This window comes from Mastigoproctus giganteus, chromosome 8 (assembly GCF_048544385.1).
Source record: "Mastigoproctus giganteus isolate SK-2022 chromosome 8, ASM4854438v1, whole genome shotgun sequence".
Classification (NCBI taxonomy): Eukaryota; Metazoa; Arthropoda; class Arachnida; order Uropygi; family Thelyphonidae; genus Mastigoproctus; species Mastigoproctus giganteus.
In genome coordinates this window covers 142,563,784-142,581,022 of record NC_143582.1, presented here as the reverse complement: position 1 = coordinate 142,581,022, position 17,239 = coordinate 142,563,784, and the positions used below count along the sequence as shown (strand labels likewise).

Below are 17,239 nucleotides of genomic sequence, written 5' to 3'. Positions count from 1 at the left end.
CTACATACCACACACACACACACACACACACACACACACACACACACACACACACACACACACACATATATATATATATATATTTATATATATAGTGTGTCTCAAAAATACACAGCATAACTTCAGGAATGAGTTCCTCGTATGTAGACAATAAAAATATTTTATATCAACATAGTTCCAGAAATGCTTGGTTCCCGAGTTATTAACCAGAATGTCTTATCTCCCACAGGTGATTTCCTTCATCACAAGGTACTGACAGAATCTAGTGGTTTTCAATTCTGACCATGTACTCAAATCAGGAGCAAGCGGATATGCACTTTATGTACGGTTTGACAGACGGCAATGTTCTGGAGGCTAGTTGTTTGTACCACGAAAGGTTCCCAGAACGAAGATGTCCAGACAGGAAAACGTTTGAAGGTATCCATTGCCGCCTTTGTGAACATGAGACCTTTACACCTCGTACTGCCAACAGAGGATGACCAAGATTTATGACTCCTGAAGTAGAGGAGTGGATCAACTGCCTGGCCTCCACACTCACCTGATTTAAACCCACTAGATTTCTTCTTGTGGGGCCATTTACAGTCATTGGTGTACTCGACTCCAGTAGCTGATGTGGAAACTCTCCACAATCGAATTGTGGCAGGTTGTGAGACAATATAAAACATGCCAGGAATTTGGCATCATCTTCACAAGTCCATGAGACGTTGATGTGAGGCCTGTTTTCAGGCAGAAGGTGGCCTTTTTGAACAATTACTATAAGGTGATGTGAACAGTTAAGTGTCATAGATAGACCTTCAAAACTCGGAAACCAAGCATTTCCGGAACTATGTTGATATAAAATATTTTTATTGTCTACATATGAGGAACTCATTCCTGAAGTTATGCAGTGTATTTTTGAGACACCCTGTGTGTGTGTGTGTGTGTGTGTGTGTGTGTGTGTGTGTGTGTGTGTGTGTGTGTGTGTGTGTGTGTGTGTATATATATATACCTAATCAACATTATCTTCCTTTTCGTACTGTTCCTCTCCACTCTCTGATTACTTAACTTCTTAATACTATTATTCTTTTATTTTATAAATATATATATATATATATGATCAAATTAATCCAAAAATTCAATAGAGAAATAAAAATTATATACAGCAGAAAATCACAATTCACTACATGTTGCGTATAATAAGCTAAATTAAAATAAAATATTGCCAGTAGCATGGCAAACCAGTAGAGTGAAAATGAACTGAACCAAATAAAACAACAATAACAAAAATATGGGGGGTAAAGAATAAAAGGGTAGTGTTGAAGCAATGTTCCTAAAATAATTTAGAAATTAAGCCAATTAAAAGAAATTTAGCAGCGGCCCCTCGAAGGCACCCGTTTCCGAATGTGAAATCTCACTAAAGTGGAAATGTAAACTAACAACATTACATAAACAAATAAACTGAAAATTAATAAAATAAAATAAAATAGACTGACCATTATGTCCCATCTCGACAGAGGACCACGAGGCCAATAACAGTCAGGGAATCTGCATTTCGAATACTAAACAAATCCATGCAACGACGGAATGATACTAAGATCAAAACGCTGATGCAATAGATTTGCATAGCGGTGGTCCTTATGCAGTGAAAAATAATAAAACAGAAAGCCTAGTACTCGCATGGCCAAACCACATCACTGACAAAAAAACAGTTGAACTGAAAATATACAATGTTTAAAATAAACTGTTTTTGATTTTTGAAGGGGTCTGTAAACGTTTTTTGACTTTTGAAAGGGTCCGTAGATCTCAGTAGTTTGGGAACTACTGAGCTATACAAATGTAGTAGAGATTCTCTCTCTCTCTCTCTCTCTCTCTCTCTCTCTCTCTCTCTCTCTCTCTCTCTCTCTCTCTCTCTGCACCCCATGTAACTGATACTGATGTTTAGTTTTTGCAAGCACTTAGTGAAGCTTTGTTACATGTGACTGAAAGTTAAGTTTATTGTCCAATGTTAATCCTAAAAAAATTAATTAATGGTATTTGAAATAGGTATCTAGTAGGTATATAGATATATTAATGGTATGCGGAACGGTGCTATTCTTTATCTGCAGTTCAGGATCGGGTTGTAGTGCACGTCTTTTACAGAAATGAATGGTAGTAGACTTCTGTTCAAAAATTCTATAACCATTTCGTAGGGTCCAGCCTTCCAACTTATTTATTGCTAGCTGCAGTTCGGCTCTATGGTATTCACGTTCTGAGAAGAGCAGGATATAGTAAAGTTATCTACATAAGTGTATATGCAGTGGTCGTCTCCATTGTATTTATGATGTCCTACATCGTGGTATTTATTCTGAGGGCAAATAATGTCACACTGAGAATAGACCCTTGTGGTACACCCTGCACCTGAACATGCAGAGAGGAAAAAAAAAAAGCCCCGGTATAGGACCTGAAAAGTTCAGTAATGGAGGAAGTTATAACTGGGTCAAGTATCTTCTTAAGCCAATATTATGCAAGTCTTGAAGTATGCCACATCTCCATGTAGTATCAAAGGCTTTCTCAATATCCAAAGATACCATTACTTACCAGATCTAGTTTCTTTGCAGATGCATTTCAAATGTTGGCCCCTCAGCTCTGATGTGGATATATAAAGTGGATCTATTCTTCCTGAAAATCATACTGATGATCACTCATGATGATTTGTGATTCTAAAATCACATATGAGCCTCTGACATACTATTTTTTTATAGTCTTTCCTAAGCAGCTAGTAAGTGAGACTGACTTATAGTTACTTGGCAAAGAGGGATCTTTACCTGGCTTTGGAAAAGCTAACACAAGTCAGTGACACCAAGATAATGGATAGTCATTTTCAGCAGGGGAAGACAGATCCCCCACTTCTCCAGCAAAGCACTGGCAAGGGATTTCTTTGATGTCTGCCATTCAGAGCCTGTATTCATCTCCATATTCACTGTGGATTTGTCTTTGGTAAAAGTGGAAGCAAATGTTTTTCAGGAGTCTTGTTTTCTTTTCTTGTTTCAGGCTTCTGTAGTGAGACATTTGCAGAATTTATTCCAAGCTGTAACTTTACACAATTTTTCAAGAAAGCAATCTCTATTCTACCAAGGGTTGCAGTGCCTCCATAGCCAGGTGGGTGGGAACAGCAGTGCGTAGCACACGCTTCTTGATTAGACCGGGGTTTGAGCCCATGCCCACCAAATACGGAGGATGCGGAAAGGTTAGGGAATGACCACCGCTTATCCCCGGAGCAATATGGCCTTAGTTGCTAATGCTCCTAAAAACCAAATAACAAACAAACAAATAAACAAACCAAGGATTGCAGATGCCTGTTCTGTTAGTTCTTGATTTTGGTATTGCTGCAGTAGCAGCTGCTAATAATTGGTCAGTTATGTGCACCGTAGCATTATCAATGGATTTGGACAGAATTATCTGATCATCAATTGGACAAGGTTTTTGTAATTATTCCAGTCTGCTATAGAAAAGTTCCAGGTAATGCAACTTGTGGGGTAAGAGCTACCTCAATTGCATTTAGATTTTACATATAATAGTAGTAGTAGTGGCATGTGATGCAAGAAAGCAAGTGTATGAGCTTATGCAGCATCACCCAAAAAAAAAAAAAAAAAACATACCATTCCCTCCAAATGCCTGTCCAGTTCTTCCTTAAATTTATTCAACCTATCAACTTCCACAATGACAGATGGAAGTTTTTCCAGCAATTAACCACCCGCTGGCTAAAGGCAAATTTCCACACATCTATTCAACATCTGTCTTTTCTTAATTTGAATTTATGCCCCCTTAGGTTCGTAATCTGAACAAGTGAAAAAAATCCCATCACAATTCAGCGTGCACAACCCATTCAAAGCCTTATACACCTCAATCAGATCACCGTGCAGGTGCCTAGTCTCCAGCCACTGCAATTTGCAGAATTTAAGCCTCTCTTGGTAAGAGGATCCCTTCATTCCCCTCACTAATCTTGTTGCCCTTCTCTGTACACGCTCAAGTAAATCTACATCCTTCCTCAAATGAGGCCTCCAGACCTGTACGCAGTACTCAAGGCGTGGCCTGACCATTGCCTTATACAGAGGGATAATCACCTCCTTCTCCCTGATAGTAAAATTCCTATATATCATTGACAAAACCACATGACCTGCCCTGGCAGCTTGTCTGCATTGCTCAGAAAACTTCATATCTGACTGCACAATTACTCCCAGGTCTTTTTCATTTTCTACCACCTTAAGTGTAGTACCACATAGTTGGTACATTTCTCTGGGGTTACTTCTACCCATATGCAGTACTTTGCATTTGTCAAGGTTAAACTTCAGTTGCCACTTCTTAACCCATCTGCCCAAATTATCTAGATCCTGTTGCAGTAGCACACTGCCATTAATGTCATTAACAACCCTGCCAACCTTTGTATCGTCTGCAAACTTTGACATTAAGCTTGATATACCATCATCAATATCATTTATGAATACAGAAAACAATAACGGACCCAACACTGAGCCCCGAGGGACTCCACTAATAACATCAGTCCACGACGAGCAGTGTCCATTGATTACCACTCTCTGTCTTCTCCCCCTCAGCCACCCCTTTATCCACAGCAGCAATTTGCCTCCAATGTCACACTGCTCCAATTTGTGCAGCAGTCTTCCATGTGCAACAGTATCAAAAGCCTTTCTAAGATCCAAGTATATAATATCAAAGTTATTTCCTGCATCCAGTTCCTTTGTGACTGCATCATAGTATCCAATCAAATTGGTCAGGCAAGACTTCCCCTTAACAAAACCATGCTGTGTCCGAGCTATAACTGAAGTCTTGTCTAAATGATCCTGCGGTGCTTCTTTAACTAGTGCCTCCATTAATTTTCCTGGAACAGAAGTTAAACTCACAGGTCTATAATTACTTGTGTCAGCCTTTGATCCTCCTTTGTGAATTGGGGTCACATTTGCACATCTCCAGTCTGTGGGTACCTCCCCTGAGTCCAAGGAAGCTCCCATAATTATGGCTAAGGGTTTGCTTACTTCCTCTGCTGCCTCCTTTAATATAACTGGATAGATCCCATCCACCCCGGGTGCCTTTCTTGTGTTTATCTTCAACAATTTCTCCTCCACTTTACTCTCAGTTATTACAAGATTCTCTAGCTTACTGCTAGAGTTGAATACACCTCTGGCTTTCCCCTCGCTAAATAACTCCTCATGTGTGAATGTCGATGCAAAATATTCATTTAGTTTGTTAGCTACCTGAACAGGATCATCAACAGATGACCCATCGATATCAAGTGGTCCAATCTGATTCATCCCCTTCCTTCTAGAGTTTACATAAGTAAAGAACTCTTTGCTGTTTTTCTTTGCATCCCTTGCCAAAGATTTCTCGTAATCTGCCTTCGCCTGCCTAACCTCCTTTGTAACTTGGTTACAGATCAACTTGTATCTATCATAGGCTTTTGTGTCATGTGTTAATTTGTATGTATCCCATGCATGTTTCTTCTCTGCCATGTGCCTCATCAGTTCATCTGACATCCATTTAGGCCTAAACCTTGAACAATATTTCTTGGTTGGTATGTAAAGCCTAGTAGCTTCCAAGATAAGTTCTTTGAATGCTTCCCATTTTGCATTTGCTGTTGGTAACATCATCAGTTGGTCCCACTGTATAGAATTTAAATACTGTCTCAGTCCATCATAGTCGCCTTTACGAAAGCAATAACCCTTCCCTTTACCCCTAATGGTGGTTACCTCTTTGAGTAAATCCCACTTCAGCACGCTGTGGTCACTGCCACCTAGTGGTTCATTTATCTGCAGATTCTTAATGCATGAAGAATCACTGCTGATAATCAAATCAAGAGTATTCCTCCCTCTAGTTGCCTCCCGAACATGCTGATGTAGAAAACAATCATCCAATAAATCCACAAAAGCCTTGCTAGTGTGTGAGTGACCAGCCCACAAATTCCAGTCAATATCTGGGAAATTAAAATCTCCCATTATAAGACTCTCTGATTTACTGGCCCACTCTATTTCCCTGTACAGTTTCTTATTATACTCATCAGAGTCATTAGGCCTATAGCACACTCCTACTCTCAATTTTGATCTCCCAATACTTATGTCACACCAAACTGACTCGACACTGCACTGTCCAGCGATGTCCACTGGCTTCACTTCCTTGGATTTTATGTATTTCTTAACTAATAGCATAACCCCTCCTCCCTTCCTATCCACTCTATCCTTTCTGTAGACGTTGTACTCCCCAAATTCCAGTTCTGCATTCCTTATATCTGTGTGACACCACGTCTCTGATATCCCAACAATATCTGCCTTTGATATTTTGAGCAATACCTCAAATTCATCAAATTTATTTACTAAACTCCTAGCATAGGTGTACACGCAAGTATACATGCACCTATTTCTATTCTTAGCTACCCTAACACAACCCATGTGTTTACTTGTACCGCAATGACTCCCAGCAGTCTCTGAAATATCTGCATCTTGTTTTTCAGGTTTCTGCTCATTCCAATAGAAGCAGTGCAAGAATCTCTTTCACCTCTGCCAGTGGCTACTGTTAATCTATTTGTCTTTGTCTCCCCCCCAAGCTAGCAGTTTTTCGACCCACCTAACACTGCCTCGATAGCATCAACAAATATTCTCGCACCCTTTCTATTTAAGTGTAATCCCATCCCTGTAGAAGTAATCTCTCCTGTTAACAGGTACAGTCCAGGCTGAAAAAAATTCTACCACTTGAGCCTTGCACAATCTTTCCAGGGCCAAATTGATCGACAAGGCTCTCATCATATACTCCCTCCTATCGTGTCTGGGCAGAATTGCAGACACTTTCAAATTCAACCCTATTTCACGGCTTTTTTTCAACAGTGACCTGTACTTGTGCAATTCTGCCGGTCTCCTACTCTTGATATCATTAGTGCCAACGTGTACAACTATATCACCTTTTGTGCCCTTAAAAGATGATATCTGCTCTACAACGTCATCAACCTTTGCCCCTGGCAGACATACCCTGGTCCTGTTCCACCTATCCTTTTTACAAAGCATGTTTTCCGTTTCCCTGACAATAGCGTCACCAACAACTACTAGTTCCTTTGGGACCAGCGCATTCTGCCTTGGGGGTTGCCGCTGTGTTGCGCGATGACCAAGTGCAATCTCTGGCGTTGATGTGGGCAGCTGAGAGCTTGATGGGCCCTTCAATTTAGTTCCTTCGAGGGCATCCACCCTGTCCTTCAAGCTCTCATATAGGCCCATTAACACTGAGTTGTTGCCTGATTTCGATACACTCCTTGCATCGCACACACACAAAGACATCCCCCATGGCAATATCATGTCCCGTACCTGAATGCTCCACAAACATCATGCAAGCTGTGCATTTTAGAAGGCTGTGATTCAGAAGGCAACTGTCCCCCTCAGTTCTCCTCTGAGCCACAGCACTTCCATTAGCTTGAGCCTTTTGTTCTGCTGCTCTGGTCTGAGTCATGATTTCTTTTAATTTAAATAAAATTTCAATTTCAGTTTATAACCCTAACTTATCTCCCAACACAGTTATAACGGAATATATATTTTTTAGTGTCGAGTATTATCTCCGAGTTCCCTTTATGTAACTTCCGTATCAGTTATGTATTAATTAATTATGTTACGTTTGTAATCTAAGTCGGTATATGTATTTAGTTAAAAGTACAATTTAAATGCCAACGAAGTTCAACAAGTTTAATAGATTTTACCGATCACTGAAAATATTATAACCTATACTATACTAACACTATCTAGGTTCGATATATAACGATCGTATGACAAAGACAAGGGCGAGAAGTTACGAACGGTAAATCTATGGACACTTAAGTATTAATTAACTTTCAAATCTCGCTGTCTCAATTCAGAATAAACTAACGATCCTTACTAGGTCTATAAGCTACTTACAAAAAATAATTTGATGTAAAAAATATTCAATAAGCGGCTAAATATGGCTAAAAAACTTCTCGTTCAGCGGAGTTGCGACTTGTAACACGTGGATACCCTTACCCAAATGTTCTTTTATATGCGCATTGTCCTTTAAAATAGTATTTACTGTTGAAGCAGCGATACCTAATTCCCTTGCAATAGATGACAAACTTTGTCATGCTTCGTACTCCATTTTAATCTTCATTTCTAAATCAATTTTGTTTGGCTTCCTAGCACTGCCAGCACTGCCAGCACTTGCACTTTCTGTTGGTCCCTTTCCCTTCACCATTGTAATAAGTAAATAGGAATGAAGAGAAGATTCTGAAAATTTATGTTTTTTAATATGATTGAAGATTTCAGTGAAGGGGAACACATTTCATCACAACAGCGTAAAACCTACACAATTGCAGTTATTGGTATTATCGCAAATGTAATAAGACTGAGTTTACTACCCATTTATAATTATATGCACTAACAGAAAAGGCCAATAAATTGGAAAGTGCAAATTGCTTTTATTGTTTTTTGGTCTTGACTTCCAGAAATGTGCTTCAGAAAAAAAAAAACAACAAAATGTTCTTGGGTTTACACTACAATATTTTCACGATACCTCCATTTATTCCTACAGGATGCAAAATACATTTCCCCGATTTTTTTTAAGTTTGCACCGGCCGGCAAAAACTTAAGTAAAGTCGAATTTCCGTAAGTCGAGTATTATGAGTCGGGGAGTTCCTGTAATATCGTCATCTGGCATATCTGTGTCATTGTTAGCAAGTATATTACAAGAACTTTCCCAAAACTATTTGAACATTCCGATGTGGTTATTTCTGTGTCATTGTTGGTAACATTACAAGAACCTTCCCAAGAACTATTTGAACATTTCAGTATGGTTATTTGCATGACTGGAGAAAGCTTGAACACTCCCATATACAAACCATCCATCTATTCAAGCAGGTCAGTTTGCCCAGCAAAGCTGATTCTCGTATAGTGATGTTATGTTGAGTGATCAGCCTCTTAGCCCAGAGCAGTGTAGGATATGTATTTCACAGGAGTGGAGAGGGAAGAAGGTATGCTCTTGGTTAAGAAGCAGAGAATGTAAGACAGTGGTTTATGGGACAATAAATAAGAATGTATTATAAAATGGGAGATTTTAACTTTTCAGACAGTTACTGAAGTTTGTGGATGCATTTGCAGTAGGAGCTTATGCATTTGCAGTAGAACTTCTCTGGATTTATTGGATGACTGTTTTCTACACCATCATGTCAGAGAGGCAACCACTGACTGATTCCAGTATACTGCTAACACAAATAAAGCCTGCCAACTAGTAATCACTGGGGAATCAGTCCCAAAAGTGTGAAAGACAAAGAACAAATGGCAACAAAACCATCCAAGTGATTTCTTGTGCTTTCCTGCTGGAAGGCACAAAAATCAACATAATCAATCTTTTCTCATTTGTCGATCTCCTACTCAGAGTGCAGACAGGTTTAAGATATTCTTTGCTGTAGCTTTATTCATTTTACAATGTTGCAGTATTGAGAGTTTTGCTCCAATATATAATTCATAGTTAAATTTTTATATAACCATCACTGAAGAAGAATGTGAACCAGAACATATGTATTAGTGTTGTTTATTCATTTTAATTAGCTATCATTAAAATTTATTTCCAATAAATACATGTAGAAGAGCATCTTCCTTTACAATTAATAATAAAAAATAAATATTATTTTATATATTTATTTAAAAATAAAATGGTTTAAATTTAACATAAATGAACTTTGGAAAACGATTTCAGTAAAGGCTACAGGAAACATTATTTTAATTTTGTTACCTTGTTTACATTATCTCCCGCCTCCAGCCATGTTCTGACTGTCTTTAATGCTACATTGCTTGCATTCTTATTAGGATAACCTATGGAAAACAAGTAGTTTAATAAATAGCATCATCTTCTATACATCACAGAAAAAATAACTGGTATAGTTCCTGCAGTGCCCTATCAGAATAAAACCATTACCTACAAAAGGGGTTGAAAAAAAAAGGGTTTTTCAACCCCTTTTTGAGTATAATATGGAATACTTTTAAATAGTTAAGAAACTGGCATAACATTATACATTGTGTTCCATGTTAACAGAACACCAAGTCTGTATAAACTTAATTTCTCACTTTCAATAAAAAAAAAAAAAAATCTTAATGACTAGAAGAAAAATAATTCAAATGAATTATATCACAAGAATTTACAATTCTTGCTATGTAATTTTTAAATTAATAAATTTATAAATATTTGTGATGCAAATTAATTCACATCAAGAGTATATATACACAGTACATTTTCTTTTTATTTTTAAATGAAGAAAGTACTAATTTTTACTAGAACGTTTAGCAGAACACTTAGTTAATACTGTGGAACACTGGTTCTAAATCACTGACCTATAGTATTAGAATAAAATTACTAGCTATACAGGTACATCCCAAATCTGACTGCCCTCTTTTTTTTTTAGTGCTAACCCATGAATGGCAACTGCTGTACAATAAACATCTATATCTTCACGAAGAAGGCTGTACTACCTTTGCTACCCAATATGTTACTTCCATGCACGATTTTGCCCTTCAACTCCTCAATTCAGTACAAACATGGTAGGGTTTGTACCACTAGGGACCTAGTGGCCAATAAGCTGGACAAACAATGGGCACAATATATCACACTGCACAGACATGGCCCACACACTTTCAAGTCTCTGGCTTGACAGTGTACTGTCCTCGATACAGCGAAACACACGCGGAGATGGAAAAAATCCCAGGTGCCGTCTGACACGAACATACCTTATACCTTATTACTTTTCTTCTACACAACTACTCACTCTGTAAAAATCTCAAATGTACCCTAGCTTGGAATATTGTTTGCCACTGGTCCCCAAAATCTCTCTCAAGTTTTTTGACACTATTCAAAAGTGTGCAGTCAGATTTATTAATGATCTGTCTCTTACAAAGTCTCTCTACTGCCTATCTCATAGGCATTCAGTTTCTTCTACATTCCTATATTACAGATATTTCCATGGGCACTGTTCTTCTGAAATGGCATCTGTAATTCCTTCACTCTCATCCAAACCAGTCTGAGCGCATGTCCCAAGCAGTCAGCATCTATTCACTGCCTAACTTTGATCTCACAGAAACAACTTTTACTGTTCTGCATTTATCTTTTCCACCTTCTGATTTCTGGAAAAAGTACATAAGCATCTTTTTATCTAACAGTTTTCTGTATAGAAATAAATTTTTTTATCTTTTTCTTTTGCTGATTTCATGTTATAGTTTTGTGTTCTAGCTATATTTCATGTATATTGAAAAAATCAAATTGAATGAAATTATTTCATTCACTTTGATATTTTGTTATCTATTATTTTATAAAATAATTTCCTCCACTGGTAAGTCTTTATGCCACATTAGACATACAGAGGCACATGGAGCAATACAATAAAAATAATAAATCTGTATTTAGCTTCAATTTTTTTTTTTTTTTTTGTTAGTTGTTGGCACATCGGCTTCTGTGGCCATAATGCACCTCCCAAAGTTTTTGCATTTACTCTGATCCAAGCCCGAGGTGGGATTCGAACCCGCGGCCTTTGGGTTGCCAGGCAGGCATTTTACCCACTCGGCTAGCCTGGTCGGCTCAGAGTGGGTAAAGGGAAATGAAGTATAAGGAAAAATTACTTATGAAACAAATTTTTATCAAAATATATTTAATTTTCATTAAAATAAATGAAAAACTCAGAGTTCTAGTCTATTAATTTATAAAAATTAAATAAGAATAATGCAGCCTAGTTATGTTTATTAAGTGAATGGATTTAAATCACCCCAATTTTCATTTTTGAAAGTATGAAATGAGAAAACCCTGGCAGCAGCTGCACCGTGCTTATGCAGGAAACTATGCCAACTCTGCTTCTCTAGGTGAGCATAGGCCTATGCTTACTTATTTATCATGCTTTTTTAAGTTTATTGTTTTGATTTGTGTTTGTTACTTTTAATTTTTTCTGGTAGCAGACTGAATGTATGAACCTATTCAGCACTATCTGTTGCAATCTGCAACAATTCTTTTAAAGTGGTATAATAGTGTCTAACTAATAGAGTAGATAGAAGGGGTGGTGGGGTAATGCTTCTTATCAGAAGCAGCCTGAGTGCAACGATAGCTTTCCCGGATTCAGACATTTCACATGCTAGTATAGAGTCTGTATGGTGTGAGATAGTTGGAAACAAAGGTACAATGCGAGTAGGAGTAATCTACAGACCAGGTGATTGTGAAGACTATGACAAAAGCCTCTACATGCAAATGGAATGGGCAAGTAAGCGTCAATGCCTTATTATGGGTGATTTCAATTTGCCTCTAATTGATTGGAGTAAATGGGAAGGAAACTCGACATGGGGAACAAAATTTTTAAATCAACTAGATGACTGTTATTTGTATCAACATGTCAGGGAAAGTACTAGAGAAAAGAATATCCTAGACCTCATCATCACACATGAATCAGATGACATAACAGGGCTGACAGTAGAGGAACCAGTAGCAGGAAGTGATCATGGAGTTCTACGGTGGATGATGACGAGAGAGGTAGCAGAAGTAAAAGGCAAAGGAATGGGTTTTAATTTCAGAAAAGGAAATTACGATGCCTTAAGGTACTACATGGCCTCTATTAACTGGGTAGATATCGCGCAGAGAATGAATACAATTGACCTGTGGTACGCTTTTAAAACATTAATCACAGATGCCTTGAATGCGTATATATCATTAAAAAAATACTCCACGAGAAGGGTTCCAAGTTGAATGAATAGTGAAGTTGCCACATTACTTGAGCAGAAAAAGGTGGCATGGAAAAGTTACAGAGCAATAAAAAGTACTGAAGCCTATAACAGCTACAAGGTGATGTGTAATAGAGCCACAGAAAAGGTTCGACAGGCAAAGGCAGTTTATGAGAAATCACTAGCAAACAGAGCAAAGAGGGGGGATAAAGAATTCTTCACATATATAAATGCCAAGAAGAGCAGGACAAACCAGATCGGACCTTTACGTAAAGGAAAGGGGATAGTAATAAATACACCAGCTGCCATTGCAGATGAACTCAACAGTTATTTTGCATCGATATTTACAAATGAAAAGCCTTTTGTGGCAATGGGAAATTGTGGGAGTGAAGTTAAAAAATATGTAATTAATGATATTGAAATTTCGCAAGATTATTTAATGAAAAAACTTTCAAGCCTACAGACCAGTAAGGCTCCTGGAGTTGATGGAATATACCCTATAATCTTAAGAGAGGCGGCAAGCGAGCGCATTGAACCACTGAGGCTAATTATGCGAGCATCACTAGACTCTGGGGAGATTCCCTTGGATTGGAAAAGTGCAAATGTATCTCCCATACATAAGGGTGGCTCTAAAATTGAAGTGGGAAATTATCGACCTGTCAATCTGACTTCAGTAGTAGGGAAAATCATGGAGGCAATGATCAAGGGTGGAATTCAGGATCATTTGGATCGAATTGAAATTCTCAAGGATACTCAGCATGGTTTTGTAAAGGGAAAATCATGTTTAACAAATCTGGTTCGCTATTTCGAAAGGGTCACTCACGAGCTGGATTTAGGGAATAATTTCGACATTGTTTATTTAGATTTCAGCAAAGCTTTTGACTCAGTCCCACATGAGCGGTTGCTTTATAAACTGGAACAGGTTGGAATCACTGGGAAAATCCTTAGATGGATAGAAGGATGGCTTCAGGGCAGGAGGCAGAGGGTTGTGATAAATGGCTATTCCTCAGATTGGGTTGATGTAAGAAGTGGGGTTCCCCAAGGATCAGTATTAGGACCACTGTTGTTTTTAATTTTCATAAACGACATTGATGAAGGGATAGAGGGCGTGATGTCTAAATTTGCAGATGATGTTAAAATTGGTAGAGTAGTTAATGATCACTGTCAAGCTGAGCTTCTTCAGAGAGACCTAGATAGACTTCAAGAATGGTCAGAAAAATGGCAGCTGTGCTTTAATCCAACAAAGTGTAAGGTATTACACCTGGGAAACAGTAATCCCAAAATAACTTATTCACTTGGTGGAGTTCAACTAAACCCAGTACTGGAGGAAAGGGACTTGGGTGTTACGATATGGTCAGACATGAAATTCTCTGAGCATTGTAAACAGGTTGCAAGGAAGGCCCATGGTGTCCTATCGATGATCTATCGAACTTTTGCAAGTAGAGATAGGGACGTGATAATCCCATTATATAAGGCTTATGTTAGACCACACTTGGAATACTGTGTTCAAGTATGGAGACCGCACCTAAAGAAAGACATCGAGCTTCTTGAAAGGGTGCAAAGAAGGGTAACGCGCCTGGTGAGATCGGCAAAAGGGCGTCCTTATGAAGAAAGACTTCGAATATGTGGGTTGCAGAGTTTGGAAACTAGACACCTTAGAGGAGATTTGATTGAGGTGTTTAAGGCTCTGAGAGGCATCAGTAAAATGAATGAGGACAAAATTTTCAAGATTATAAATGATGCTAGAACTAGGGGACATAAATTCAAGTTACGGGGGGAAATGTATAGATTGGACTGCAGGAAGTTTTATTTTAGCCAGCGAGTTATAAATTACTGGAATAAGTTGCCTTCATGGGTGCTTTATTTAGGTGCCCCTAGCTTTATTTATTTTTTATTTCATTTTATTATTTTTATTTTTTTATTAATTATTATTATTTATTTATTTATTTAATTTTTGTTTTTATCATTGTTTTGTTCGGATTTTTTTTTTTTTTTTTTTTTTTTTGGCTGGTGCAGCATAAGCCATAGGCTTTCTTGCACCATACGGCCGTTACTAATACTAATACTAAATACTAAACTTAGTAAATCATCATTTGATTGCACTACATTTAGTTTAATTTAAATTTTAGACAAAAAAAAATATATATATAAATGTAGGAAAAAAAAAAAAAAAAAAACTTACCATAAACTCCAGTAGATATACAAGGAAATGCCTATAAAAAAAAAATTAAAAGTAAAATATTAAATTTCTTCAATGCACCAGAATGGTAGGAGAATATAAATCACATCTACATGGTGATGTGATTTAAGTAAACATATAAGTGTCACATGGTAACAATAAAAAAGCAGTAGTATAATCAATATTAAGGATTAAGAAACCAAGATGTTAGGATGCAAAGAGAAAATATAAAAATGGATAAGGTGAAATACTGGCACATGAAATGCATATTTAATCCACTCAGAAGAGTAGCTTCTAGTGTATAATCATCTAAATGGATGCTTACAGATGTTTAATGAGAAAACAACAAAAATATTTCCATAATCACTCATACTTGCTCAATTTATAACCTTCTCATAACACTGGTTATGAGTGGGTTATAAATAGCAATAGCACAGCCTATTTATCATTTAAGGATCTCTTCATAAACTGTAGAACCATATATCCAATGTCATACTTTTCCCATTTATGCAGAAGACATCTGTATGGGGACTACGGCATACCGCTTTCTAAAAAGCTGGGTCTAGTTGTAGTCCTGCAGCAACATAACATGGATACAGTTATGTGCACTGAGAGACTGAGCCTATATTTTTCCACAAAAAAATGCATGTTACTTTAAATGAAAATGTTAACTCCTCTGCCCCTAGCTATATAAGAGGATAAATCTATAAACAGAAATTTACTTAATAAATTTACTTCATTTATTAAAATATTTACATCAAAATTATTTCCTGCATGGTAATTATCTCACAATACCTTTATTAGTGGCCAGATATGATTATCTCTTAACAAAACCATGATGTAACTATTATAATATCATTATTATTATGGGGATCTTGCATTCTCTGTAATTACACAGTTCAAAATTTATCCTGAAATGGAAGTAAAACTTAAAGGCCTATAGTTGCTTGAATTACTGCTGGAATCCCCAACTGACCAGGCCAGATTTTTGTACATTTCCAATCATCTGGAACTTAGTATTCCTAGCGACAACAAATGATGCAAGGAAGCAAGCTTATACCTATTAATTTTTCCATCTCCTCTAATAATTTGTCTAATCCTTCCATAATTTCATTCAAACTCCCCACCTCCATAACACCAGATGGAACTTTGTTCCAGAAATCAATTACTCTCTAGCTGAAAGTAAAGTTTTGGATATCTGTCCTGCAGCAATCATTTTTTAATTTAAATTTATGTCTACTTATGTGCATCATTGGAGAAAGAGTTCTAAGGCCATTTAGTTTATGAAATCCATTTTTAAGTCTTAAACACTTCAATCAGGTCCCCTTGCACATGCTACAATTTATGTCATTCCTAGTCAGACAGTAGGCATCCCTTTGTGGCAACATCCCCCCCCCTCCCTGCTGACTTTCTTTTCACTTGTTCCAAAAAATCTACATTCTTTTTAAACATGAGGCTTCCAGACCGGTGTGCAGTACTCAAGATACAGACTAACCATTACATTATACAATGGAATAATCACCTCTTTATCAATTATGACAAAATTTCTGTACATATATATATAGAAATTTCGCTTGAAAGAATACCATGAGCTATCCTAGCAGCCTGGCTGGCTATTCAGAGAACTTCATGATGAACTGTACAATTATCCCTAGGTCTTTTTTGTCCTGGCCTGTTATTCTGGGATTAAACCAGATGCCATCTCTCAGAACATATGCACAATTTCTGTAGGTCTTGTTGCAATAGCACACACTGATTCCTATCTTTACTCATTCTACCAACTTTTGTATCATTATCAAACTTTTAAATTAAACCTTATATGCCTTCATAAATTATTGGTAATAAATATTGAAAAGAGTAAAGAGCCCAGAGCCAAACCCTAATGGATTCCACTAATAACATTAGGTCCATGAAGAGCAGTGGACATTAATAACTACTTTATCTCCACTCACCCATTTCTCCATCATCACTCAACCATTCCTTTTTTTCACACCAGTAACCTGCCCCCAATGTCACACCTCTCTAATTTGTGCAGCAGTGTGACTTACTACACTGTTCCAGTCTTTTGTTTGAACAGTATCATAAGTTTTCACTGAATCTTAATATATGGTATCCTAATTATTTTTTGCATCGAGTCTCTTTGTGACTGTGTCATAGTAGCTGATCAGATAAGATTTCCCTTTAAAAAATCTGTGCTGTGATTGCCATACCACTACATTTCTGTCAAGATGATCCCTGCATTACTTCTTTAAGCACTGAAAGCACTGACCCCATTATTTTCCCTGGAATAAAAGTCAAGCTTACATGTCTTCTTAGGCTGACACTACCCACATTACTCTCATTCCACAAATTCAAG

General features: G+C 37.4%; 1 protein-coding gene across 1 annotated transcript in view; it reads right to left on the bottom strand.

Moving 5' to 3' along the window:
- The window catches only part of LOC150081868 (uncharacterized), a 103,763-nt gene that overhangs the window by 22,121 nt on the left and 64,403 nt on the right, over window positions 1–17,239 (bottom strand). Inside the window, exons 7-8 of the mRNA XM_090379774.1 lie at window positions 14,887–14,917; window positions 9,748–9,827 (exon numbers count right to left, since the gene is read on the bottom strand). Of these exons, the coding sequence (XP_090235900.1) occupies window positions 9,748–9,827; window positions 14,887–14,917 (111 nt within the window). The remainder of the gene's footprint in view (window positions 1–9,747; window positions 9,828–14,886; window positions 14,918–17,239) is intronic.